The sequence below is a fragment of the Augochlora pura genome, chromosome 3 (genome assembly GCF_028453695.1).
Source record: "Augochlora pura isolate Apur16 chromosome 3, APUR_v2.2.1, whole genome shotgun sequence".
NCBI lineage: Eukaryota > Metazoa > Arthropoda > Insecta > Hymenoptera > Halictidae > Augochlora > Augochlora pura.
In genome coordinates, this window is record NC_135774.1 from 5,340,077 (window position 1) to 5,364,998 (window position 24,922).

At 49.5% G+C, this 24,922-nt stretch overlaps 2 protein-coding genes and 1 long non-coding RNA gene across 4 annotated transcripts; 1 reads left to right on the forward strand and 2 right to left on the reverse strand.

The window, feature by feature from the left end:
- Positions 1–3,205: 3,205 nt before the first annotated feature.
- Positions 3,206–4,567, reverse strand: LOC144467614 (uncharacterized). Its single transcript, XM_078176501.1, has one exon. The coding sequence runs from the start codon at positions 4,505–4,507 to the stop codon at positions 3,206–3,208; it is 1,302 nt and encodes a 433-aa protein (XP_078032627.1). The 5' UTR covers positions 4,508–4,567.
- A 6,818-nt stretch (positions 4,568–11,385) lies between these two features.
- LOC144468204 (uncharacterized) lies at positions 11,386–20,255 on the reverse strand. Of its 2 annotated transcripts, none has more exons than XM_078177531.1 (3): positions 19,087–20,255; positions 13,015–13,294; positions 11,386–12,543 (listed from the first exon to the last, which is right to left on the reverse strand). In XM_078177531.1, the coding sequence occupies exons 1-3, from the start codon at positions 19,103–19,105 to the stop codon at positions 11,430–11,432; spliced, it is 1,413 nt and encodes a 470-aa protein (XP_078033657.1). In that variant the 5' UTR covers positions 19,106–20,255; the 3' UTR covers positions 11,386–11,429. The 2 variants fall into 2 exon arrangements, with proteins under 2 accessions (XP_078033657.1, XP_078033656.1); XM_078177530.1 differs by lacking the exon at positions 19,087–20,255 and adding an exon at positions 17,588–17,723.
- On the forward strand, positions 13,207–17,721 carry LOC144468205 (uncharacterized). Its single transcript, XR_013493774.1, has 4 exons — positions 13,207–13,285; positions 14,472–14,566; positions 14,989–15,153; positions 17,289–17,721. It is a non-coding gene; the product is annotated as an uncharacterized LOC144468205 (long non-coding RNA).
- Positions 20,256–24,922: the final 4,667 nt, after the last annotated feature.

Genomic DNA, 24,922 nt, shown 5'->3' on the forward strand with positions numbered 1-24,922 from the left:
CCCACTATCACATAACCCAAACGCTCTTATCCTACACCCCACAATATAATCTAACAACTTCAGTCTATTACAAGTGCGTAAGTGTAGTGTAAGATTCGCGATGGTCCTAAGACACGCTCCCTGGTTTTCGCACCAAGTCGGCGGGGGTTAACTATTGCTCGAAGGAGAACTTGGCTCGATCTTGCTACGTCTCGCGTCGCGATTTGACTTGAAACTGCCCGCTGAGAAGATAAATCTCAGCCCTTTTATACGCAGTTGAACTGGAAAATTCGGTAGTGGGGACTGGGCCTATGTGACCAGATCACACCGTAGATGGTTCTAAGAATCGGGGATGTGTGGCCCTTATTGAGCTCGCGCCCCATATGGTAGATTAGATGTTCTATTTTTAAATGAAAGGGCCGCGTTTCACTGCCGACGTTATCTAGCGCATGCCTTCAAGAAGGAAAGAAAAACGTCGTGAGAAAATCTCCGTACGTAACAATAATAAAAGGAATAAAAGTTCTCTGGTCCTTTTATTAAAAATATTAAGGATAAGTAAGTGCTGATCAATCTAACTTTAATAACTTATTTATTACGAATTAAATACGTTTAAATTTATTATTGCAATATTGTTAGAGGTCCGTTCTACTTTCTTCGATTATAGATAATTACAAAAGATGTCTGCAAAGTCTAGAAGTTAATTATTTTCAGAATGACGTTTAATATTTTGAGGTTATTTTGGGTAAGAGCTTCCATAAATTGATTAATACTGTTTAATGTATGTGTGAAAGTAGTTGAAAGTTTGTTCTACATAGCTCGATCGTAAATGTTTATAAACGATCCCTAACTATTGAGTTATTAGTAATTCTTTCCTCCATTTACGATAGAGGGAGAGATGCTCGCCGACTGTCCTTAGGTGTCCTTGTTGGATACCTCCTCGTATGTTATGTGTCCCTACTAGTTACCAGGGAATTCGAAGTCGGTCAGCAAAGTTGGTGGCAGTAGTGGCGTATCTAGTCTCCTTGTCGCATATTATCTCTGTCCTTGTATTACACATGGCAGAAATAAGGAAAGTTAGTTTACAAATTCGCCACCGCAGATGGCGCCACCGTTCGCTTTTTCTATCCTTGTGGTGCAATCAGTCGCATCTTGTCTTACACATTACGGGCATCAGAGACGAATTTACTTTCATACCTCAGCCATTAAGGTAAGAGCATATTTATTTCAGTTGTGCATTAGAGAAGTAAATAGACTGTCCAAAAATAGTTAACAACTCGTTATTTAGGTGTGAAATCTGTATATAATTATAACGGTAAGTTAACCGAGTTTTCGCGCTAGATTCTCTCGATACAAACAAGGTTATGTTTTTGCACCTTATATTTATTTACACATACATATAGTACTTATTCGTATAGCAATAGTATGATAACTTTTCTTCTTGCAGATGGCTACTTATAACGTTAACGAATTTATAAGCTTTACGGTGCAAGCGTTCTCTTTAGGACTTGGCGAATAAAAGTTGAGCATATTTTAAATTTAAAATTTGTTTTAATGAATCTTTGAATTTGTAATTCCATCTTTCAATGGCGATAGAGACATTGTTATTTTGTAGTATAGTGTAGTATTGTTTACGTAAACGTATTGAAAACGACATAATTTTGGGAAAAAGTTGCTTGTTTTCAAGGAGGATTTCATAATCGCGAGTGTTGCAATGACATCCGATAAGCAACGTTGCTCGAGCGATAAATAAGCTTGCACGATATAAGCGGTTCGCAGCTGCCTTATAATCTTAACGAGTCTCGAATGGCAACGAGGGAAGAAAAATAACTAGTTGTCGGGTTGACCGACCGTCTCGCCTCTCAATCTTGTCTTTCCACTTGACCAGGTCCCCGAATGTATTCTGTAATTTTCTCCGGAGATATCTTGGCGGAATCGATAAAACGATTCAGCCGCGATGCTCGTTTGCACGCGTACCATCGCCGCGGACTCATGTAGGTTAAGAGTGCACGACCGTGTGCAATATAGAACAAAACTCGTACGAGCCACGAGTGCAGGTTACGGTAGGTAAGTACCGTTTGCCGAGACGACAGTTGCCGTGCAGGTGTATGGAATCGCTTCCTCCGCGCCGCGCGTATCTCGCTGCTAAGCTTCCTCTATTCGCGAAAAGTTCCGTCTCTTATCATCTTATGTTTCCGGCAAGTCGGATGCACGCGTAGATCGGCGTAGTATCGATCCAAAGCGTTCTTCTACGAACACGACATTCGTTTTCTATCGCGGATGCTGCCAATCGATTGCAATAAATCTGCGGCAGACTTCTTGACAAAAATAAAAACTATATATTTTTTAACTCGAGAATATTTCAATTCGTCGACGAAAATTAATTCGGTTGAAATAACGATATGTGGGGTGGTTCACCTAAAAATCCTTGTCGGAGGAGATACGTAAGTGGATAACTTTGTATAGGGTGTCCCGAAAATACGTAATATCAAATGTACTCTGTTTCCAGGAGGGCGATGTCGATGAGCACGACGTTTCAGAAAAGATTACGCGATGGAATGAAAACAGTATTCGCCGTCTATAAATACGGGAACCTGTTTCCAGCTATTCATTCGAACGGGCTCGATTTTCGAGAAGTCGTCCGAGCTCTTCCTGGTTGTCAGGAAACGATGCCGGATTTTTCAAGAAATTAATGAAACCAGTACGGATTTGACGCGGAGCAGTAAACTAAAAGATTTAGCAGCTTTTCAAATATCAAGATCGTGCGAAGATGAAACGCGAAACATCTACGCTCATTTGTTACGGCAGCGCTTGGTAGATCGCCGGCGATATCGTCCGCCGAGATCCGAGGATCTTCGCGATTAAAGAAGAAATTGCCAACTGCGCCGAGGGACACGATGCACGGTACGCGAGCCACGAGAACCAGCTTCGGTGGAAGCTTATTACAGTCGAGCGATCACAACTGCGGACTAAAAAAGTCGTGGTATCGTGTAATCCGATAAACATATCCAGCAGATGCGTCGGTAGTAATCTCAATTCGCAGCATGCGCCAACGTCTCGAGCATCCAAACTATTCTAATGAAACTATTTACGAGACCGGGTCCGTTCGTCGCGTCGCATTAACCGGCGAGGATCTCTTACACGCCGTGTTCTTTTACGGTTTCTTAATACCCTAATTTGTTCGTTTTACCAAAACGTTGCCGAGCCGACGCCATCCCGGATCCTTCCATTAGAGGTACATACCTGCGCGTCGAACGTCTTCGTGAAACTTTTCTACCGCCGGCGTCAGCATGGCAGCGTAGCCGAACTGCAGACCGTGGCAGATTACTTGTACGAGGACCGCGACCATAACGATCGCGTGTCCCCAGCCGCCTTCGGGGTAGTAATGCCTCTTGAGCGTGATCCTCTTTCGGGCGTTGATCGCGGTGAGCGATTCCTCTTCCGCGCCGTCCTCCGGTAACTGCAGCAGATCCTCGTAGTCGAAGCCACTGCCGAGACCGCCCTCGAGGATCAGCTGTTCGGAAAACCGTCTCCTCATCATCTTCGGCGTAACGGCGGCGTTGCTTCCGCGCCTCTCGCTCGGACTAGCTGCCCGGAGCACGTCCCGCCTCTCTCTTTTGTGGAGCGCGGCGAATCGCCCGTCTGTCGTCGGCTCTTTCGTCGGGTCGGTCTCACGACTTTCATTATGCAAAGACGGCCGGAACGACTCCGGCGCGGCTCCGGAGCCGGCGACCTTCTCCGCGAAGAAGCGCGGACTGGTTCTTGCGATGATTGCTTTGGTCGCACTAGCATCGGCGACGTGGCTGCTGCTGCTAGCGCTGCTGTTGCTGCCGCTGCTTCTTCTGACGCATTCTGCAGCCCTCGCCTCCGCCCCGGCGATCGTTTGTTCGGAGAATCGCCGGTTATCTGAGCGGCCGATCTTGCAGCCGCGCGACTGCGTTTGATCCGACGAGTGCCGACGTTGAATCGCTTCCTGGATCGACTCGCGAGCGTCCTCCTTGATCTCCTGGAACAAACTTGCTACCGAGTTTCTGCCGGAAGACGGCAGCAGGATGCTCTGGCAGGTGGACACCGAGTAGCTCGAGTCCTTCCGTTTGAAACCGCCTGGAAACGCGTGATCCCGGCTCGAGCAGCTCGAGATCTTGCGACGATAGTACTGGCACTGGCTGCACCGGCACTGACAACGGCACTGGCACTGACACTGGCATTCGCTCGAACTCGGGATCGCCAGTTTCGCCATTAAGAAGCAACGACATCGGGCCAGTTTTGCCAACAGTTCCGGCTGCGAGATCAACATCTCCGGGATCTCGACGCTCTCGCTCCAGGATCTGTTGGTGTCCGTCGAGGAGGTTCTGGCCAACTCCCTCTTCATGGTAGAGCTCTCGGTCGACCAGCTCTCCGACTCCAAACTCGAATTGTCCGGCAGCCTCGGTCGCCTCGACTGCGCGATCGGTTGTTGAGATGCAATCGTTGGCCCCGCGGGACGGCCATTTTCCGATGGTTCGCTCGCGATCGCGGCTACGTTAATCATCGCCGCGCTGTAAGAATCGCGACGCTTGCGATACGCATCTGCGTTCGGGGGACTCGGCGAGCCAGCTCGGGCATCCATTTCAAGGTCAGATTTTTCACGATCGTAATTACGATTACACGACGATCCAAACGACCAAACGGCCGAGGAGGTATCGCACCGTTGAAAAGGAACCACCGCGGGCTGCGCTGATTTTTCCAGAACGATTTTTACGCGGCAAAGACAAGAGGACCGCGAGCTACGAGATGCTTCGAGGAGATAGCCGATCGAGCATCTGTCGGCAAACGATTCTTTGCGACCGCTCCTGTATCGTTGCGCCAATCTCTTGTCCGCGTACGACTCTGCGACGTTTCATACCATTAAGATGTCCAATGCCTGGCGCGATCTTGCGCCGCGGATATTGCTGGTGTCACTTGATCGGTAACCGTGCAGAGTCCAATGATGGAACGGCCCACCGAAACGCGAAATACCGTCGCGAACAACGTATAAATCACCGGTCGCGAATGAATGAACGCGTAGATCCGACGCGAGATACGTATTGTGTATCAGCGGCTCGATGCATTGTCCGAGTGGGGCGAGCGGTCGCAGCACAAGTTGCGTCTGAACTGCTGGGAGGAGAGAAATTAATGCCGGTCCCTCGGAAAAAAGAGATCCTTCGCGAATGCATCGCGATGCCCGGCACGCCTAAAGCCGTGTACGTGAGGCTCCCGCGACGCGTCCAGACTGCCGATACAATGTCCCGATTTTTGTTCGCGCGTGTCGCCCCTGGTGCCGGCTGCGGTCTGTCGCCACGCACTTACGTGTACGCAAATTAAATAAACGCGAGTCGTATACTGGGACCGAGTCACCCGCTGCTACGCCGGCATTTTTACGGCAGCACGGTCATTGAGTAACGATTACGTCTTCGGAGAACACCGTGGGGTACCTTTCTTCGCGGCTCCGAGCGCGCCATAATTTCTCCATCTACCATATTCCTGTTTTCCCGTGTTGAGCCACGCGCTTCATTTGCGTGGCATCCTTTCGAAAAACTGCCGATGTGGGCGGACGCGTGCATACAGGGTGACTCGTTTTAATACTTTATCGTTAACGCGCTCGACGTTAACGATGTTTCGATAAGGTGTGCCATTATTGAACGCGCGGCATTCGCTTCGTTTTAGAACATTCCACACGTCGAAGGTGCTTGCTTGGAAATTTGTCTCATGAAACTGCCTTATGATTGAAATAGGCCACCCTATACGTATAAACATTTCGTCTCTAAAGACAGGGGGATAACCTCGAGTATCCGGAACGGTACCCAATATTCTCAGATTCGAAAGAGCAACGAGATAAGATAATTGCTGCAGAAAATATTGACCATCTGCGACCGCATATTCGACTGCATTCTGATGCAGAAAGCGCCAGTAGTTGAGTCATTAAGTGGCAATTAAAGGAAACAAGAAACGAGGTTATCTCCAAATCGTATTCGAAAATTCTCGATTCTCGTAGCTGGGATAAGGTGCGACAAAGGAGTCGAGGACGAATACATTGTTACACGAAGCGATCGATAGATCGAATCGTTGGTCAAGGTACAAAAAGTAGTACATAATTTTCATTTCACACCTCTAATTGTCAAAACGTTTACAACGTTGAAACTATTGGCACAAAAGGCTCGAGCAATTTTTACCGATCAATTCTTCGGCGTTTGACCGCACGAAACCGAAAGGAAGAGACGAGGAAAGACGAGAAGGACGAGATGTGGAATTATATTGCCATATAAATATCGCCTCAACTTCCCAATTGTAATTAGAAAACCATCAACCGGTGGTGGCGTCGTTCGCGTCGTCCACGTCCCTGTCATTAAGACCGACCGTCACGAGTCCCGCCGAATGTTTACAGAGTCCGACGATAACGAGCGCGAGAGGCTCGTCAGGAGGGAAATAAACCGCGAAAAACGGTTTGATTTATGAGCGGTGCTCCGTGGTATCCGCGGAACAAGGTTTTCACTTAGCGCAATCAGCGGATCGGGCCGGTCGGCTTCGAAATTCGCGTGCAACTGAGCCGGGTGTACCGCTGGATAACCCGATTCGACGGCCGCTTCCGATTAAGATAAACGATAGCCGGGTCAATTAAGCAACGGCCAATTAGGCAGTACGCGTTCGACGAGGCGGCGGACAAAGACGCCAGCGGGCGAAAGGGTGAGCGGGTACTGAAGAAGAAGGAAAGAGGGCAGAGAGAGAGAGAGGAGAAGCTTACCTGCGCTGTGAAGAGGCGGCTGATGGAATTTTAGTTCGGCGGTTAGGTGCCAGCTTCCTGGCGCCGCGAGCTGCAAACCGATCCCGAGGAAATGAACGAGCGCCGAGCAAGTCACGATCACGTATCCCCAGCCACCCTCCGGGTAGTAATGCCTCCTCAGGGTAGCCTCTTTCTGGACATCGTTCGTCGATCGACGGAGCGGCTCGCCGTTCCTCTTCCGACCGCGCTCGTCCCTCTCCTCGCATTTATTCCTGGTGGATCCAATTAGACCGGTCGCTCCTATTCTCTGCCAGCTGGTTCTCATTTTAGCTTCCACCGCGGAATATTTACGTAGCGTTTCCTCTTTGCAGGAACTGGTGACCCGGCACCGGCCCTCCCTGACCAGGTTGTTTTCGTCGGTCGAACGAGAAGGAATAAACCGTCGATGCAACGGACCCTGGGAGGTGCACTTGGAACATACGTGTTGCGGCTTCTCCGCTGCGACCGCGGAGGAAACCGCATTTCTCGAAATTTCTATAACGGAGCTTCTCCCGGCGGTCGCATCTCGGGAAGAGCCAGCTTCATCCCTTCGCGGCTCGATCCGAACGATGACGCTCTTCGACGACGAGGTATCCTCTTCCGAGTCTTCCAGCACGCTCTTCTGCGACAAAGTCTTTTGGAGCTTTTCTCGGCTTTCAGGGCATTCCTCGTCGATCGAGCGGCTCGATCGCATTCCCTCCGGAGCAGCTCGCTTCGCTTTCAACGCGCTCGAGTATTCGTCGGATGAAAGACTTGGCGCGGTCTTCCTTCTTCGACGTTCGACGACATCCTTTACCGAAGTTCTAGTCGCGACGTCGGCTACAAAAACGCGTAACTCGAAGGTATCCTCTAGTTTCTTGCGATTCTCGGGGACACGTTCGACGACTCCGGTCTCGTCGACGAACCGGTGTTCCGTTTCCATGGGCGTCGAACGACCATGATCGCCGAGTACGACATCGTCGATCCAACCGGGCTTCGCCGCGGCCAACAGAGGATGGAAGTTCTCGCGAATCATCGGGATGATAGTAAAAGCGCGCGACAAAGGATCGACGCGTACTTTCACCGTCTGCGGAGCCTGCTCCGGCCAAGAATTGCTGTGTCTCATGCTTTTGCGATCCCCCTCGCGCACCGTCATCTCGCGATCTCCCTACAGGGATCTACGAGCGAAGCGATCTCCTGGGAATCTTGGCTTCCCTATCGGAGAATAACCACACGACTCGCGAAATTCTTCCGATCTAATCCTCGATGCGTTGGATGAAAGGGTAGTCTCCCCGCGTACGCGCCCGCCTCGTCGACTGGGGTTGCCTTCGAGATCTTTGCGAAGAGAACACTGTCGACCCTCGTCGAGCGAATACATCTTCTTCGACGGTCGCACCGTAAACTCGCACGCGCGAAAGCAGCCGATGGACGTATTTGACTTGATTGGAATACGGGAGAACGAGGCACTGGTTCCGTGGTTTTTCAAGATCGTCGGGCAGGAAAATATCGTTCGAAAAGGAAGGTACGGTCCTGGCGAGTGCGCCAGGATGACTGCTACGCACGTGCTGCTCGCTTACGACCAACCCTCTCCTCGTTCTCCCTCTCTCTCCCCTTCTCGAGCTATCTCCCTTTGCCCAATGGCGGGCGCATGCCTGCGATATTCGACGAATCGGGAGGGTCTTTCTCGTTCGAGATTCGACGATTCGCGAGAATCACGTGCTAATGACAACCGGTAAAAAGACCGAGACACATCTCTGTACGTCGTTTTTGGTGATGCGTAACCGTCACGGTGGCGCGACATCAAAAAATGTGACCAGCGTCGCTGAGCTTCGGTTCGCGAGGCGAAATCGTGGGATGAGATCGTAAAATGTCTCAATAAAATTCGTAACTTTGGGCCGAGCGTGCCGAGCGGCGATGTTTGCCTGACATTCGCCGATCATTATCTAGAATCTTTATGCCGTTCACCGGGAATCTTTGCGCCTCACTGCTTCTGCTTTCAACAATGTCGCGGAACTGGTCGCGAAGAGTCTCGCGCGCCTTTTAGACGGTGATCCGTGAAAAGAATGGTTTTTACGATTCAGAAATTTGCGTTTGATTCGATGCGACTGGGAACGCGTCGACAAAGTTTCGAATACTACGGTTTGTAGAGGAAAGCAATTTCCGCTACTGATGGAAATATCGTCGCAAACCGTAACGCAGAAATACGCGGGTTAAAGTTTTAAACTGATAATTACACGCGTACGAACCTACGCGTAGGTATCCCTAATTTATGTCGACGCGTATCCGCATCCATAACTCTGACAGAAAACGAATAGTTTCGACATACCGGCGTGGAAACCGAATGGAAATAACGTACATCGATCAAAGAACAACGAGCGGCTGTGTAGCGCGCGAACCGAGCGAATGCGAAATCTATTCGTGAAATCAATCCGGGTCGGATACGGGCGATCGATCTTGCGAACCGGTGGTCGCAAACCCTGACCTGCCCTCGGAGCACGTGGCTAGCCGAGGTGGCCACCTCGCATCAATTCCGAAGGGTCTCGGCCCGAACGAGACAATGAGTTACACGAGTGGTCCGTCCATCGACAAATGAAGCGAGAGAGCGCGAAGGTGTCCAGGACACATGGTTTTCTAACCCGACGTCGGGAGCCGACCTGGATTTTAGGATTGGAAAGAAAGTCGTAAAAATGCGTTCTTCCGAGAAGGTTGCTCACGACGATATCACCGCCGCCGGTGTCACTGTACAGACATTCGATTCCTGGCCTCCGGTACGTGTCCCCCGAGACTTCTTCTAGATAAAAAAGATGAATCCCACAGCCGGAACATCGCGACACCTTCCAGCAACAAGACGCGATGCAAACTCGACGATGCTCCGTGACCCCGTAGCCGTAAACGCCGACCTCCGTAGTTCCAAAAATACCGTTTTCTCGACAAGTTGTTATACCATGAATTTCGCTGGGATACGGATTTACTTTGGATAATATGGAACGTTTAAGCTCGATACGATCTCGTCTTCCTAGAAGAAGGCGTTCAATAACGAGGAAAAAGAATTGTCATGAAAGAGTTTCTTGCGGACAGAATGAACTGTGTCCAATTAGAACGAAAATAGCATGGTAGTTTGCGCCTTCGAAACGAGATGTGCGAGAAACGTACGAGCCGACGATGCAGTCGACGCGTCTAAAAGGGTTAACGAAGCAACCGCGTGTCTACTTGTACAGGACACATCGAGATCGACCCAGTTACAGATAATAATAAGTTACGGAAGTGGAACGGATCGAGCGGATAAGGTATAGGCGAAACGGAGTTGCTCGTACTAGCCGGTTCGCTGATACGCGCGCGCGCGTCCTCTCTCAATCTTGTTCTTACCTGCCGTTCTCCGCAGAATAAACGCGAATATGCTGGAATCAGCTCGTTAGAGCTCGACTCGGTTCATTAGTCGTAGACAAAACAAGCTCACTTGTCATTTATATTCGATTTCACCTTTCTGCGGGATCTTTGAATTTAATGGCGCGTTAAAAACCGATGCTTCAAAAATGGCTGACTTTATTGTAAACAGCTTACGAGGAAACCAATTGACTCCTCCTTATTTTGAACTTTGCAGCGATCGTGTGTCGCAAAAGAGCTATTCGTTTTCTTGAGGAAATGTAATTTCAGTTGGAGAGCCTTAAACGCGGTTTAGATCGCGATTCGAATAATGTTTGGAGGCTGGCAAAGTTTTCCATTAGAAAACTCGATATTCTTTTCGCGCGTCGCAAGGACGTTCCCGTTCGAACTTTCGTTGCGACGAGTTTATTCGATCCCGGTCGTCCGACAGCGAATATTGTTGGGTCGTCATCATCTTCGATTCGTCGAAACGAAGTTTCGCAGCTCTACCACCGGAAATTACTTATCGCTTTTCTAAATAACATTCGGTCTTATCCTCGCGTCGTATAACAATCCTGGAACACGACTTACTTACGGGCTATTAAACTCTGTTATGACCTTGACGGCAGTTTCTACGGCGGTTTATGCATGTCGTAAAATTTCCTAAAGGGCCCTGTGCTAACGTGGATTTCGGATCGCGAGCTAACCAATTCTTGTTTACTCTTACAGTGGTAGCCATCCGAACGCACCGAGAACCGCATCGTTTCGATCTCCGGGATTGGATTCGTTATTGTCTCTGCTACAAGGCCGGGAAACTCTGCTGAGAACTCCGTGGACGGTGAAATCGTAAAACGGAAAACGCTCGAAGGCGATTTTTTTTATCCAGCTGCGATAAGAAGAGATATCGACGAACGAGGTATTTATCGAACTCCTTGGCAATACGCTGCGCCATAAACGGCGTGTTTTTGCCACTGATTACAATCGTTGCGCCGACTGGACTGTCTCCGGAAAATATTCGGGCATTGTAGTTGACTAACTTTACGGATTTTAATAGAACATTTCATTGCGATAGGTTTCTAATAGTGAATTTAATTGCAATAAAATGTAACAGCAACGAAAGAAAATTTCTGCCGTAATAGGTAAAGAAGAATTTGTCGCTAAATTATAAATTAATTGAGTCTGTTAACAAGTCCGACCTTGGAAAAATGATTTATGGTGTATCAGACGACGATGTAAATCTGAAATCATTGGTTTTAGCGTCGAGGTAGGAAATGATCGAACCACGAACGAACCGATTAACGTATCTTTATTATGTACAAGACGATCAATTATACTAATCGAATGCCTTGAGGTCGCCGAGGAACCCGGCCATTCTAGCTCTGAGCTCGTCCTCGTACTTCAACGCGGACCGATCGATCCTGACGTCTTCCATGAGCAGTTCGCAGTCCAAGTGGCTTGCGTCGCAGGCCCTGTGGTGATGCTTGAGGACGTCGTCCGGGTCAAAGTGATGCGCGCGTCTGGTAGACGGGTTTAGTGTCGTCAGCGCGTAATGATTGTGCACGGTCAACGCGCGTCTGGTCGAGACGAAGCTCTTGACGGAGTCGCCTTCCGGCGAGACGGAGGCGGTCCTGACGGTGTTAAGATAATCGAGGTCGCCGAGGAAGCTCGACGAGTCCGGGGAGTCGGCGTCGAATCGGCTCGGATCGGTGTGGTTCCTGTTCTGCAGCTCGGGGAAGAAGTACGCGTTCCGGACCGCGTACGACGCAAAGTCCTTGAAGGTTCGGCCGAGCTTGATCCTCTCGTCGAGCAGTAGCTCGTACCAGTTGCGCCTGGTGATCGGGACGATCGTCTCGTCGATGTCGATCGGCAACACGAACTCCGATCGATGGAGGTTGTCGTAGAAGCAATGATTGTAGGGTATCAGCTCGAGCCGCCTCTTGATCCAGATGTCCTCGCCGAGCAGTCGCCTGCGAGCGTTTTTCTCGTTCGGCAGGTCGCCAGGCAGCGTCAGATTGAACCATCTGATCACGTTCGACCGTTCGTACAGCCTGAGCACCTTCAGCACGTTCTCGTGCACGTTGAACACGTAAAAGTAGAAGAGCTCCGCGCCCAGGATCCGGTGCAGCTCGACGAACGCGACCAGACGCGACGAGATGTCCTCGTCGAAGTCCAGCCCCTTGATGCACAACGTGAACTCGCGGCTACGCCGATCCTCCCGCTCGCCCCTGCTCTCCGGGCTTATCGCTAAACTATGACTAGCATTCTTGTGGCAAGGTTCGGGGCCCACGTACACTCTGGACGGATCGACCGCCGCGTCCGGGGATAATTGACAGCCGACTAGGACGCCCGCGTAGCTGTCCACCGTCTCGCCCCATTCGTCCAACCAAATCGTCGAGACCAGCGCCTCCACGCTGACGGACCTGCCTTCTCTGTCCTCTTCCTTGTACCTGTAAAACCATAGACGAGACGCGTCCTAAATTCTAAGCACAAGATGCCAATTACTATAATTACGGTTCCTTTTTCGGCCGCATCTTTTACGGCGAGCACCAGGATCGAACAAACGAAACTATTTACGGCTCGCCGCGAGTCTCGTCGCGCGACCGATTTGCATAATCCTCCGTTCTACGAAACAACCGGCCGTTTTCGTCTATGGGAGAAGTTTGGGTAAGCCTGGAAGTTGGGCAGGGGACACGTAGAGTTGGCCCGGTTTAATTCGCGGCTCGGTATAATTACAGAGTTCAGAAAAAGAAGAGGACGAGGCGGTTTGCGCATAGCGACGCGTTACGTCGGTGCGCCGGTGCGGAAACGGTGTTGTGCAAGAAGGAACCGGCCGGCTCTTCAAAGTATAATAGGAGGAGGGGGAGGAGGAGGAGGACAAACTATGCATTGCGCGAATCGGTCTACGGAAAGTGTCTCACCAAACGGTGCAGAAAAGGCCAGAGGTCGGGACTGGTCCGCGTTTAACGCCAATCACCCTCAAGCTCGGATAACCGGCCACTCTTAGGTCCAAGTGGGCGCTGTACAGGAAGAGCTGTCCAGGGATTGTCTCGAGCCACTTCGCGTCGGCTAACTTGAACGTATTTAACGTCGTCCCGTACGTTCCATTACCGTCGCACTCCTTGGAGGGTCTGTAATCGAGTGCCAATCTCCGCGCCCAGGAGTAAGCCACGATGCTTCTTGTGCCAGGAGGTTCGCCACCTAGAAAATGTGTCAGGAAAGGTAGTCAGCCTGGGGAGATTGAGACCGAGATAGTCACGTGACAGGGACGCGGTATTCTCTACTTATTAACGCGGATGCCGAGGCCTGCGTGCTCGGCGAAATTAATTTCTGATGCCCTCGCCGCCACCCGCCGAGAAAAACTCGCGTTGCATAAGAGGTCGGTGACGTCCGCACGGATTCGTTTCAGCAATTTACATGGAACGTTCCGGTCGAGCAGATAACGCGTTTTGAAAGGATTTCGCGTCAAACGTCTTACTGTTAAACGAAAACGTTCCACCTGTGTTGCAATTCCTTTCTCTCGTTCTCTTCTAATCCCAATTTCTCCTCGTCTAATGCTACACCGTTGTCGCAATTAAATCTCACCTCGAAATCAAAATTTGCGAATGTTAGTAGTAGCTTTAGGCCCATTGTGCGACGGTCATTCGTTCGACGAGGAAGAAAACACCCACGTCTCATTGAACACGACGATTAGAAAGGCTCCTCGAAGACGCGTTGGTTCCCCAACCGGATGGAAGCGTTGCGTCATCGTTCGAAGCCGGACGCGGTACACCATGAATACTATATGTATAGCGCCTCGTTCGACGACCGCGATGGCATCACCGAATCCTCCTTGGCGCGCGCGACCGAGCAATTTTCTCGACTTTTGTCCCAGTGCCGGACGACGGGCGTCACTGACCTCGGCCTAGCGTCTATTAGTTAGATATACAGAATTTCAATTGCCTCGTTCGTTAATTCGCCACTAATAGCGAACGGCGATTCGTTCGCGTACCGGAGGGAAAACTCGTTCTTCCGCGGGCAGTCACGAACGACCGAGAGTCACGACCGCGATGCCTCTGCCATATTTTCGTTTCTTCCTTTCCCGGCCGCCACTGCGATCGATGCGTTTAATGAATTCGCCCGTGAATTACGCGAGTTACGCACGCATGCCCTCGCGTCGCATATATAATGCGTATGCAAATTCGTCGTTTGACGATTTCAGGTTCTGTAACAGCCGGCCTCCGTGCTCGATTCAAGGTCGATCGTGATCGCTTTCGTTAATTTGATATACAAACTAATCGGTGTTTGAAATCGCATGAAATTTCTCTTGGAAAAATCTTCACCGGACTACGTCTTGTTTTCGCGGGCTAGTATTTAATTAGATAAATGTCTGTTGCAGTGTTCTAGGATTGGGAAGGAATTGTATGCTCCAATTTTAGATGCTCGTCATTTTAGAACTTTCCTTTATCACTTCCACCATACTTGGGCGATAGAGTAAGTACCGAGGTATTGCATGCTCGTATTGTTTCGCGTTAAACTGCAACGTTTTCGATTAACGTACTTGGCGGATATTGCAGACAGCGATTCTCGCGATACCGTTTTATAGTTAGCGTTGTTCTCGAGAACCAATCGAGCAGTTGATCGTTCCTGCATCTAATTCTCAATTAAAACTTTGAACTGAGCGTCACTGTTACATTTTCTCATTGTATGGCATATATTAATTCCCCATTATCTAAAAAGAATTCGAATGATTTATCGGGTCGATTGCGAATTCATCAGAAGATGGATAATTCCATTGAAAGCTCGATGGACCGTACCAAAAAATTCCGCGTGTTATTTCGTTGATTCATTTCCCCCATCTGTTTCAAAACCATATTTACCTTCGCGAGAGCCATTAACGGTAGCATAATTTTCAGGTACAAACACGGCTAATCTCCCGGGGCCAATTAAACCCGAGGCAACCATAAGCGCGCCGCAGCCGCTGGAAGAGGGTTCACGCGGTCGGATTAATCCTGCGTCTCTCCCGTGTAAAACAATTTGTTCCGTTCGAGCGAAACGCCGATCATCGAGGGACCGTCGGTGTGAGTTCGCGCGCGCGTAGCGTTGTCGTTAAAAGTGGTGTCTACGGTTGACCCAACGACCGCGTATTACGCGATACACACGGCTCCGTGGTATCTGTGCCCTTTACCAGGCCGCCGCTTCCTGCTTTCCCTCTTCTTGATGCCACGGTTCGCCAGCTTTACGAGAAAGTAAAACGCAGCGCCGCGCGAAGCTCCGGCCGCGCAATTCGAATACGCGGATTAATGGACACGCTCGAAAAACGACGGTGTAAAACTTAGTTGGGAAGTATCCGCGTTTCCCGGACGGTTACCTCTCGTAATTCTTGCGAAATCCACCGCCATATTGGGGAACGCTGGGGATCCTCGCTTCCGCGCATTGGGACGGAACGACCCAACATCGATCAACAATCTGCGACTTTGCCGCTTGCTTTATATTCGAGGCGAGTCATCCAACATTTTCATCCGGTACTACCTCGTCAATTCGGAAAATGATAAATCGAACGAATCTATTCCACCATGCAGCAGAAATTCAAATCGCATCGCTTACTTGAAATATTATTTTTAGATTTTTAATCATTGTTTTTTATAGTCGTTTCGTCCTACTGTGCGCCGCGGTGCTGATCGTTCGGCGAACTCGGCTGTAAATTATGTCACCTAATGAAGTCGCTACCGCCAAGGAACCGTGTAGAGATTTGAGTCGCGATAAGCCCGAGTCTCAAACCGTGCCGGTTGATTTACGGCCTCCGAGGTTCGCCTTTTTTGTCCAGGAATTAAGAGGACTCGATCGAGAAAGAAGGGGGTAAGATCTGAAAAGAACAGCGAGCTAAAAGACTGGGGTTGACGTTCGGTGTTAAAGCGTTTCGCAGACACCTGTTTTCCATCGTAGAAAGTTCGCAAGTCACGACGAGATTGAACAACTCGGTCTTGGAGGATGTCCCCACGCCTGACGCTGACATGTTTATGAGATTTCACAATAAAACTTGTAAAACTGAGTCTAATTTGTGTGCAGGCGGCTTATAGTTTTTGAGATATTTAGGGTGAAAGTAGTTGATAACGTTGCGCCGCGTCGCGTTCAGGCATTCCAGAGAAGTGCTCGCAAGTGTTGGGATAGTAGAGAGGGAACTTTTACAATGACAGTGAGTCTTCCCGAAATTCTTCTCGCTTGCACTTCTCTGATGTCCCTGTCGCACAGTTCCATGGTCCGAACTGAAGCTTAACTTTCTGCCTTTGTTACAAATTTCATTCAAGATCCCCAACAAATTTGCACAGTTTTATTACCGACAAAATTCAAAATATTTAATTTTCGCCTGCATAAAAATTTATTTCGTAAAGTGTGAGCAATGCGTTTCACTTTTCAATGTTTGTCGGGTTTCCCCGGTATCAAAATTGAGGTATGCGTGATACGGAGTCATCGGTACGGTTGATTTGCGAGATTCTCAAGAAGAGTGTAAGATGAAACGCATTCTAAACTGTAGCGAGTAATAGTATGCTCCGTGTTACGGTGAGTCGGAATGCCTTTTTGTCTATTCGAATCGATGGAAACAGGTGCAAGTAGGAAACATTCGTAGGGTAGAAAAATCTAGAGAATTTCCCTTTTCTTTGTCGGTCAGCGATAATGTTGGGAAAGTATTCGTTGATAGGAAACAGTGCGAACAGCGAAGCTGAAGTATTCAGCGCGCTGGAAGCAAGATTACCATAGCATATGGGAATTACTTCCTACGACTATACATTCTTCTTTCGTTTTGTCTTCGACGAGAAGGCTCGCCGTGCACATCCGTAGATTAACAAGTTGCTTCATCTTCCAAAGACTATTCTAAATCGAGATAATTCCGTGCCATTTTAGCAATTGTTGCGAAAATATTTCATGCAAATTTATCGAATTAGTTTTCTATGGCTAAAAGTGAAATAGTTCAAAGTTTTTCTAGATTTTTGAATGTTTAAGTTCGATGCAACCTGTCGCGCAAAGCTTATCGCGTGTTGCTGTTTGAGTTGTTGGCCAAGTTACTTCTATCGCAGCGCGATATCGGAACGCGGCAACGCAGGCTGCAAAACAATTTAAAGCTTAAATTGTTTTAGCCAATCTTTTGATCTTGAGCGACGGAAGAGGAGCAGGGAGTAACTCGATCAAACTAACGATTGAATTACGGATGTTGCAGTTTCAAACTGAACCAGTTGAGATTGACGGTTCTGGCAAAGGTGATTTACGTTCAACATTTTCGAAATATCTACGATCGGGATATCATCGGGAATCGTTAACTACCTGGAAACATCTGAAAGCCGCGCGGCTACGCGGTCGGGCGTATCTAATCCTGCGCGAAAGAAACCAGCATTGTTAGGTGCCAAAGGCGCGTTAGTGGCTTGCGGGCTGCGAACCGTTCAGCGATAACGAAAGGGCAAGGGTCGCGCGCTGTTGGAGGCGATGGAGCGCGGCTAACCTACGAAGAAAACTGCTTACCAGGCGTGGGAGGAGGATCCGCCGGTGGATCCGGGAGTTGAGGCGGCGAATCGAGCAGAGTCAACACGCACAGCGCGGTGACCAACACGGCGACTAGGCCCACTCTGCATAATTTCCTGGTGCCCGCAACCGACATACTTTTCACTTTTTTCCTCTCCTCTCCCTTCCTCCCTCTCTCTCTCTCTCTCTCTCTCTCTCACTTCTCTCTTTTCCTTGGTCACCGGAGTCTCCGATCGAGTTTCGTTTCACCGGGGGACACGAGGAATGGTCCCGAAGAAATCCATGTTCTCGCGCGATTTGCAATTCAAATCCGAAGGTTCCTACGACCGAGGAATCCTCCGTTGATCAATGTTCATGGAAACGAGCGATCCGACGAAACAGGAGGAACAACCGAGGAACCCGCGGGACCATCGAGTCGCGTCACTTCGCACCGATGCTGCTGCCTTTGTTGTCTATAAAGAAGAAAGAAGAAAGAAGTGTTGGACGTCGAATCTATCGGATTCCCCGTCATCGTTGGCGAATCGTCGCGTCGCGCGAACGGGAGCGAAAAGTTCGCGCGGAACCGGTATTCTAATCGCGCGAATCGTTCCGTTCGGTCAATGAGCGAGCGGACTCGGCGTAGGGATCGGCACGAATTCGTAGCAACAGGTCAGATCGATCACCGAATCAGGCTTTTCTGGTTTCTCCGTCTGCTTTGCATAACACGCTTCGCTACACTTTCATCGCACTTAACGCTTCCCCCGTTTCAGATACAATGATATCCTAGAGAAGACGCCGCGCGACACGCGGGCATACGGAGCCGTGGTCCGCGCTGACTGGTTCACTGGAATCACGGAAATCTCGATTTATGGTGGGACGATCGAACGGGCGAACTGGCGAACTGACGAACCGTCGAGCAGGCGAACAAGCGAACAGGCGACGCTGGGGCATGCGACTCGCGCGTTCGGCGCTGAAATTGAAAGTTGGCACGCGAGTAGCCGTGTTTGCGGGGCTTGCGTAGTCTTGATGGACGCTGTTCGAAAACAATTATCCGGCAAAATCCTCTGCCTAGCCGACGCAATTTGACGGATACGGTGCGACGACCGAGTATTCGACGTGAAGAATTGGTGAGAAAAAACGGTGGTTCTGATCGCTTTGCCGCCTGGTCATCGCGTGTCGTAATTTGTTTCGGAGGTGGCCGCGATCGCCAGCGTTTCTTGGAAAAGTGGTTCGCCGGTGTCGACGGGGACCGGTAGAGAAACGGGACCCACGGTGCACGCGCTGCCAGGAGGCTGTTCAACGGTCGGGGCCCCGAAGTGAGAACACGAATCCGTCTTCCCTGGGCGCGTAAAAAGCGGCCCGCGAGCAGTCCGACCTCCCACGCGTCGCTACCGCTTCTGCCCTCGACCACGCAGGCCGATGGACCATGTATGGTCGTCCTGCCAAGCCTTCTAGTTGCTGCCTCCGATAATCTAATTAACCCGGTATCTCGAGCGGTTCGCGCATTTTTTGCCAGTCACCGTTTCTTCCACGTCCCATCGATCCTGTTCGCTCATCCTTCCCTGCGCCCTCCTCCCTCTTTGTTCGCCAGGCCTTTTTCGTGCCGCGGTGAGGTCCTCCTTCTCTCAAACTGTCCAGAATCGTCCGGCCTGTCGGGATCGGCGCTCACGAATCTCGCGATCGCGTCAAATTTCGTGGAGGTTCATCCCCTGAACGCGCGGCGCCGCGTCGTCCCGCGAGACACCGCGATCTCCTCGATCGATTCGTTGCTCCAGGCACCGTTCCGATCCGTGAGAACTCGAGCGCCTCCTCTATTTACGGTCGGTTACGGACGGACGAATTAAATCGAGCAAACGGACCGTTCGATATTACCCGGTGTGTCGCGTCCAGTTCCTCGACCGGCTGCGGCCGGTTACCGGACCGCTTAGCGTCCCTGGGACTCGTTACACTTACGTTTCTTCTTAGTCACCGAACCTCTCCGCCGTCACCGTTCTCGTTTTTGTTAATCGTCAACGGGGACGGTAACACCGGCGCGAACATCGCGGAACGAGCAATATCACCTCTTCGGCTATTCTCGGCCCGGCGATTGCCTCCAATAGCCGCGCGACATGTTTTTACGCGCGTCCACCTGTATGCTAATGGCCGATCGTAAAAGCCTCGGCTCAATGGAATTTTTGATATTTATGGAATTCCCTTCCTCCCATTGCGCCGGTGACGATTCCTGGGTTAGTAGAGTCATGAAACCAGCGCCGGCCGACGCGAACCAACCGCACACTTTCCAATCGCGCGTCCCTCGCATCCAAATATCCGTCCTGCTACCGTGAAATCCGTTCGGCCACCGCTTAGCCTTCTTCGACGTTGCGACCTGCAACGGGGACTGCTGCCGTAGGAATCTACCGAGGCATCCGATGGTCGCGTACGCCGTTGAATTTTCGGTACGATTGCATTTCGCGACTGCCTAAAGTTTCGCCTCATCGATCCGATTTTCTCGCTTGGTCCTTGCAACCTTGCGCGTCGGTACACTCAGTCGTCCCTGGGACGATGGCGGGAAGTTGTAGCACGCGACGATCTGGCGAGTCTCGCCGAAAACACACGCGGGAAAACAATGCCGGTTCCTCGTGGAACGTCGCGAAAGCGCACGTGGTCGCCGGATCGACCGAACGGATTGGTGCAACCTCGCCTGCGCGAGAGTCCGGAACGTACTGCGTCCGAGGAGGAGGTGAACGCGCAGCCAGAGCCTCGCCAAGTCCCGACGACTTTGGACCCGTTTCCTCAGCGTTGCCTCGCCGATACGCCTTGCCTTGCCTTGCCGTGCCTCGATCCATCCCTACTCGGCTCGCCACGACCTAGCTTTTCCTGGCCACGGACTCGCCTTTTGCTTAGCTACTCTCTTGTGCTCCGCTCTCTGCTCTCTGCTCTCTGCACTCTACTCTCTGCTCTCGGTGCTCGGGACTTTGTTTTGTGGCAGCCTCGCGAGTCGCGTCGCGTCGCTTCGCCTCGTGTCGCGTCACCGCCGATACCGAGTTTCCCGAGCTTCTGTTTTCTTTTCATATTCGCTGCTGACGCTTCTCGCCTCGACAGCTTCCCTTGGCTCTCGCTTCGTGGACGATTCGCGCGATCGGAGATCACTCTTTGAACAGCGGGGAACGGAGAAAGCGTGTTCGCTCGATGAACCGGTAGAATTAGAGCCCTGCGAGAACCGGCACCCATTCATGCTCGGGAACGAGAACTCGGATCAAGCTTGTTCTATCAGCGAATTTGGTTGGGCGCTCTCTTCGCTGTTGCTTTGCGATGCAAGCTATACTTTTGAGACCGATGAAATCGTATGTCTGCGAACTAATCCGGTAGAATTACGAGCCCTAAGAGAACCGGCACCAACTCGTGCTGCGAAACGCGACCGAACTCGATTGGATGGTTTTCAAGTCTTCGTGATTACTTTGGAAGTAAAATATCGTTCGAACAACTTGTTTGTCGAAACGACGAAACTGTGATACAACTTGAATCGATGGTTGTTTCTTGTGTAATTTCATTTAGTTACTGACGCGGGAAAAATTGCAACTGTGGGAACTAAAAATATTTAAAGCGTCCAACCAGTGTATTGAAGGTTGAAAATTCCTTCGGATCTACAACTTGTTTCAGCTTGTTTCGCGTCTCATCCGTTACACCGTTGCCTTCGTCTTCCGGCACGTTCCTCTTCCACTTCGGCTCGATATCCTCGTGTCCCTTTTTCTTCACGTCCCATCGACCACCACGAAGCGTCCGTCACTTGTTGTACTTGTCAAAGCTTGCTTGCATCGGTTGACCGATGGCGGCTGTGACGGCGGACGATAGAGCTGGTTCCGTTGATCCGTACCGACGTTGTACATCCAAGAGATAGCGGCGGACAACTTTCCCCCGGAAATTGCTACAAACTTGGATTCGCAGCGCGTTACACCCACGCGATGCGAGAAGGAAAGATACAACGTTAGGTTCGTTATAACTAAATAGCGTGGGTGGCAGCGATTCGATGGGTCCAAGATTGTACACATATGTAAATGAAGCGTGCTGATAGTAATGCAAATGATGCAGCGATGGAAACTCGCCGTTAAGAGGTGATTAATTACTGGAAAGCCCATGTTGCTTGTCATGGTTTCCCCTGAAATACAAATTACAAACTTGCCGCGTAAAAGTTGCAGTTCGGGTAAAGTGGTGTGCGCGTTAGTCGGCGATTAGAGTTGATCGTACGAAATTGATGGATCGGATGTACAATCTATTAGAATATTGGAAAACTTGTTAACAGTATAGAAATTCAGGTATCCGCCTAGTCTGCTGCCGCTTAGCAGCAGACGCCTTCGAGCCAGCATTTTTTATCTCAACTAAAATGCTGTTCACGGTGCATACTCTCGAGTCGAACGCGAGTAGTTTGCTCGAGTGTAGGAAGCTCGCATCGGGAAATGATTAGCTTCTATTCAGTCACGATACGTATATCGGAGAACGAGAACAAGTAAAATCAATCGGTATCGTGGAATCGATTTACCACCTCTCCGTAATTGCATGTCCGCTAATATGTAACGCTTGTAGGGGTCAAACTTAGTTTGTAATGACCGAAACAGAATTACCGCTAATGATAACATTGTCGATTAGTATCGGTAATGCGCGTTGCCTCCACCTAACGCGGACCTACTCAAGTCCCATGATGGCGATGTTTATCGAGAAATTGAATGTAAATCGTGGTTCCGTTGCGAAACCGTGCCGAACGCAAAATAGAAACTACCAGCAGCTCGTGTCCTTGATCGCAACTATTCGAATGGAAATAAATTGTCGGTTGAAATTTTTTTAAAACTCTTGTCACGAATTTGATCCAGTATTAGGATCGCGTCACCAACGCGAAGAGGACTACCGCTATTCTAATGTAAAACCTCGGCTCGTTCAAATTTGACACCTGCGGTTTCGTTGCATAACCAATGGCATATAACCACAGACAGCAGGCGAAGAAGAATCGGTGCAGGGTGACGGGACACACAACCTCTGTCCTGAACCCATAATATGCAGCGGCAACTGAATAGTGGGGCGCGCGCATCGGCAGCGTGCAGTCATCCAACGAAAGAAAGTCCGCGGCCATTATCGACGGTATACAAACAGCAATCGTTCTGAACTTATTATCTTCGGTAAGAAACTCATGCATGCTTATAACTTCAGTCCCAGTTTTTTTGCAACGTTCGACCGATCCAGTTATAGGACCGTCTGCAGAAAGCGAGCGAAGTGGTTGCGCAGCTAAATGGGTAGCAACGATACGATGGAAGAAGCGATGAGTTTCGTGCATTCGAGGTTGACCACTGCAATAAGCTGCCAGCTCGGGTGCTGAAGACCTCGAATAAGAACAACGAGAATGATTGGCAATTACAGTTCGGTTTAGCCAAATAATAACGTTGGAATTTGCAATAAAACATGGACGCGTTTCCCGGATCACTCTTTCTTGAAGTTCCTCCTTTTCTGAAAAAAGAAAGCATAATTACACTACCCCTAGAGTCGCTCGATGTCGTCGAGGGGCTGACCACTTGACCACCAGTGAGTAGGTAGCTACTCCTTTTTGCAAAGGGGTAGCGGTTATTAAAATCCGCATGGAAAGTAACCCCTTCGCCCATAAAACAACGAAGCAGTGGAAGAAGTCGCGCGGCGCGTGAGACGTTCTGATGGATTTGTCAACGAAAAGTAAGAACATTCGTTTCCTCCTCGATCCATCAGGGAATCGCGAGCAAAGAAACGGGAAAACACGCACGAACGACCGTGTAAAATCGGGCAATCTCGCTGACCAAAACTTTCGTAACAATATCTTCGGGGAGCTCCATGAATCACTTGGCGAGCACCGATTAAGAATTTCAATTCGCGCGACACCGCGGGAGATCGGTGTCGCGTAAATCTCGGCCGAACTGCTCGTACGGCAGAAAAAGAAAGGGCTGAAACGGGACAGGCATTACTCACGTGTAATCTGGCCTGCGCGCTGGAAAACGTACGACTTATACCTTACAAGAGCTCTCGTGTCAAACCCGAGAAAAGAACCTGCCCACACAGGTTGTGTCGGGACACGGGGGAGATCGCAAAGTATGTTTTACCGTATCGCAGCATGAAATTATACGGTCGAACTGAGGATCGGTGAACTCGCGATCTTTTTGAGACCCGATGGGCAAAAACCGTGCCGTGCCAAATACGGAACAAATCGCTACCAAATATTCTTTTCTCGTTCTTGGGAGTTAACTGTGGATAATTTGGCTACGCTCGTCCTTAGTCGCTACATTCGCTTTTAACGCTAACATACAATCCGTTTTCGAACCGATTAATGGACGATTTCAAAATAGTCGAATCGATCGAGTCAGTTGGATCGTAAACATAGTTTGAGATTGTCTCAGCCAAGATAGATGGCCGCAGATATTTATGGGATGCGGACATCAGATCGGGTATAAGGGGGCAGTTCACAGTTGATTTACATGGAGCTTGTGTTATAGATATCATTGGTTGCAAGGTGTAAAATTTTAAGACATTCAATCCGTTCTGTTACATCGAGTCTGTCGTCAGATTACGAGTATGCACAATATATTTAAATATTTCCACACCCCGATGCGCGTTATTGCTATAGTAACGTGATCGGTATTCAAATATCTATTCGATAATTTCATGGCATGTCCATTTAATTATCTTTTGTGATTGAAGGGAAATGATAGGAAATATAATTGAATCTTTTATGGGATTATTTTGAGTCGCGCATTGATGTATTTACGACATATTGAGAGTGGTATTAATTCGAGTTTTATTGTATGAATATTCAGTTAGTGTGTACGCATTTCGCGTAAGCTGTGTCTCGAACGTTTTACCGGCTTCTCGAGTCTTGAACAAAATTCTACTGCGATTTAAAGCACCCGATAAGAGTCGGAGAGTTGCGGTAATTTGTTCTGAAATTTAACCACCTAGTCTACAGCCCTGACCTTGCACCCAGTGATTACCACTTTTTCTGCATTCCGAGCAAATGGCTGGCATTGCAGAGGTTTAAAAACAGCATTATCGGATGGTTGAAATCAAGCGCAGATATTTTCGCGTAAAATCGCAGTATATATGTATATATATACATTTACATTCTGATGTTAATTATAATACAATAAAGTTTTTCTATATTTTCGTTTCGTCTTTGAAAGATCATTAAGAAAATCTTTTTTTTCCATTTCAACAGAATTCCAATTATTGCGACGCAACGTGATCTAGTCATTTGTACCAAAAGCCAAGGAAACTTGCATGCCAAGCGGATATCGTGTGTCGCAGTGCGTTATGGCGAAGGAAACAAGGAACCAGGAACGACCAATAAGTTACGATGACACGAGCGTTTTA

Excerpts from the sequence above, each read along its gene's own strand:
- LOC144467614 (XM_078176501.1), bottom strand. The coding sequence starts at position 4,507 with ATGATTAACGTAGCCGCGATCGCGAGCGAACCATCGGAAAATGGCCGT.
- LOC144468204 (XM_078177530.1), bottom strand. The coding sequence starts at position 17,723 with ATGTCGGTTGCGGGCACCAGGAAATTATGCAGAGTGGGCCTAGTCGCC. Across the intron at positions 13,295-17,587 it reads GGATCCTCCTCCCACGCCTG|GTGGCGAACCTCCTGGCACA; the intron begins GTAAGCAGTTTT and ends CACATTTTCTAG. Across the intron at positions 12,544-13,014 it reads GGCCTTTTCTGCACCGTTTG|GTACAAGGAAGAGGACAGAG; the intron begins GTGAGACACTTT and ends ATGGTTTTACAG.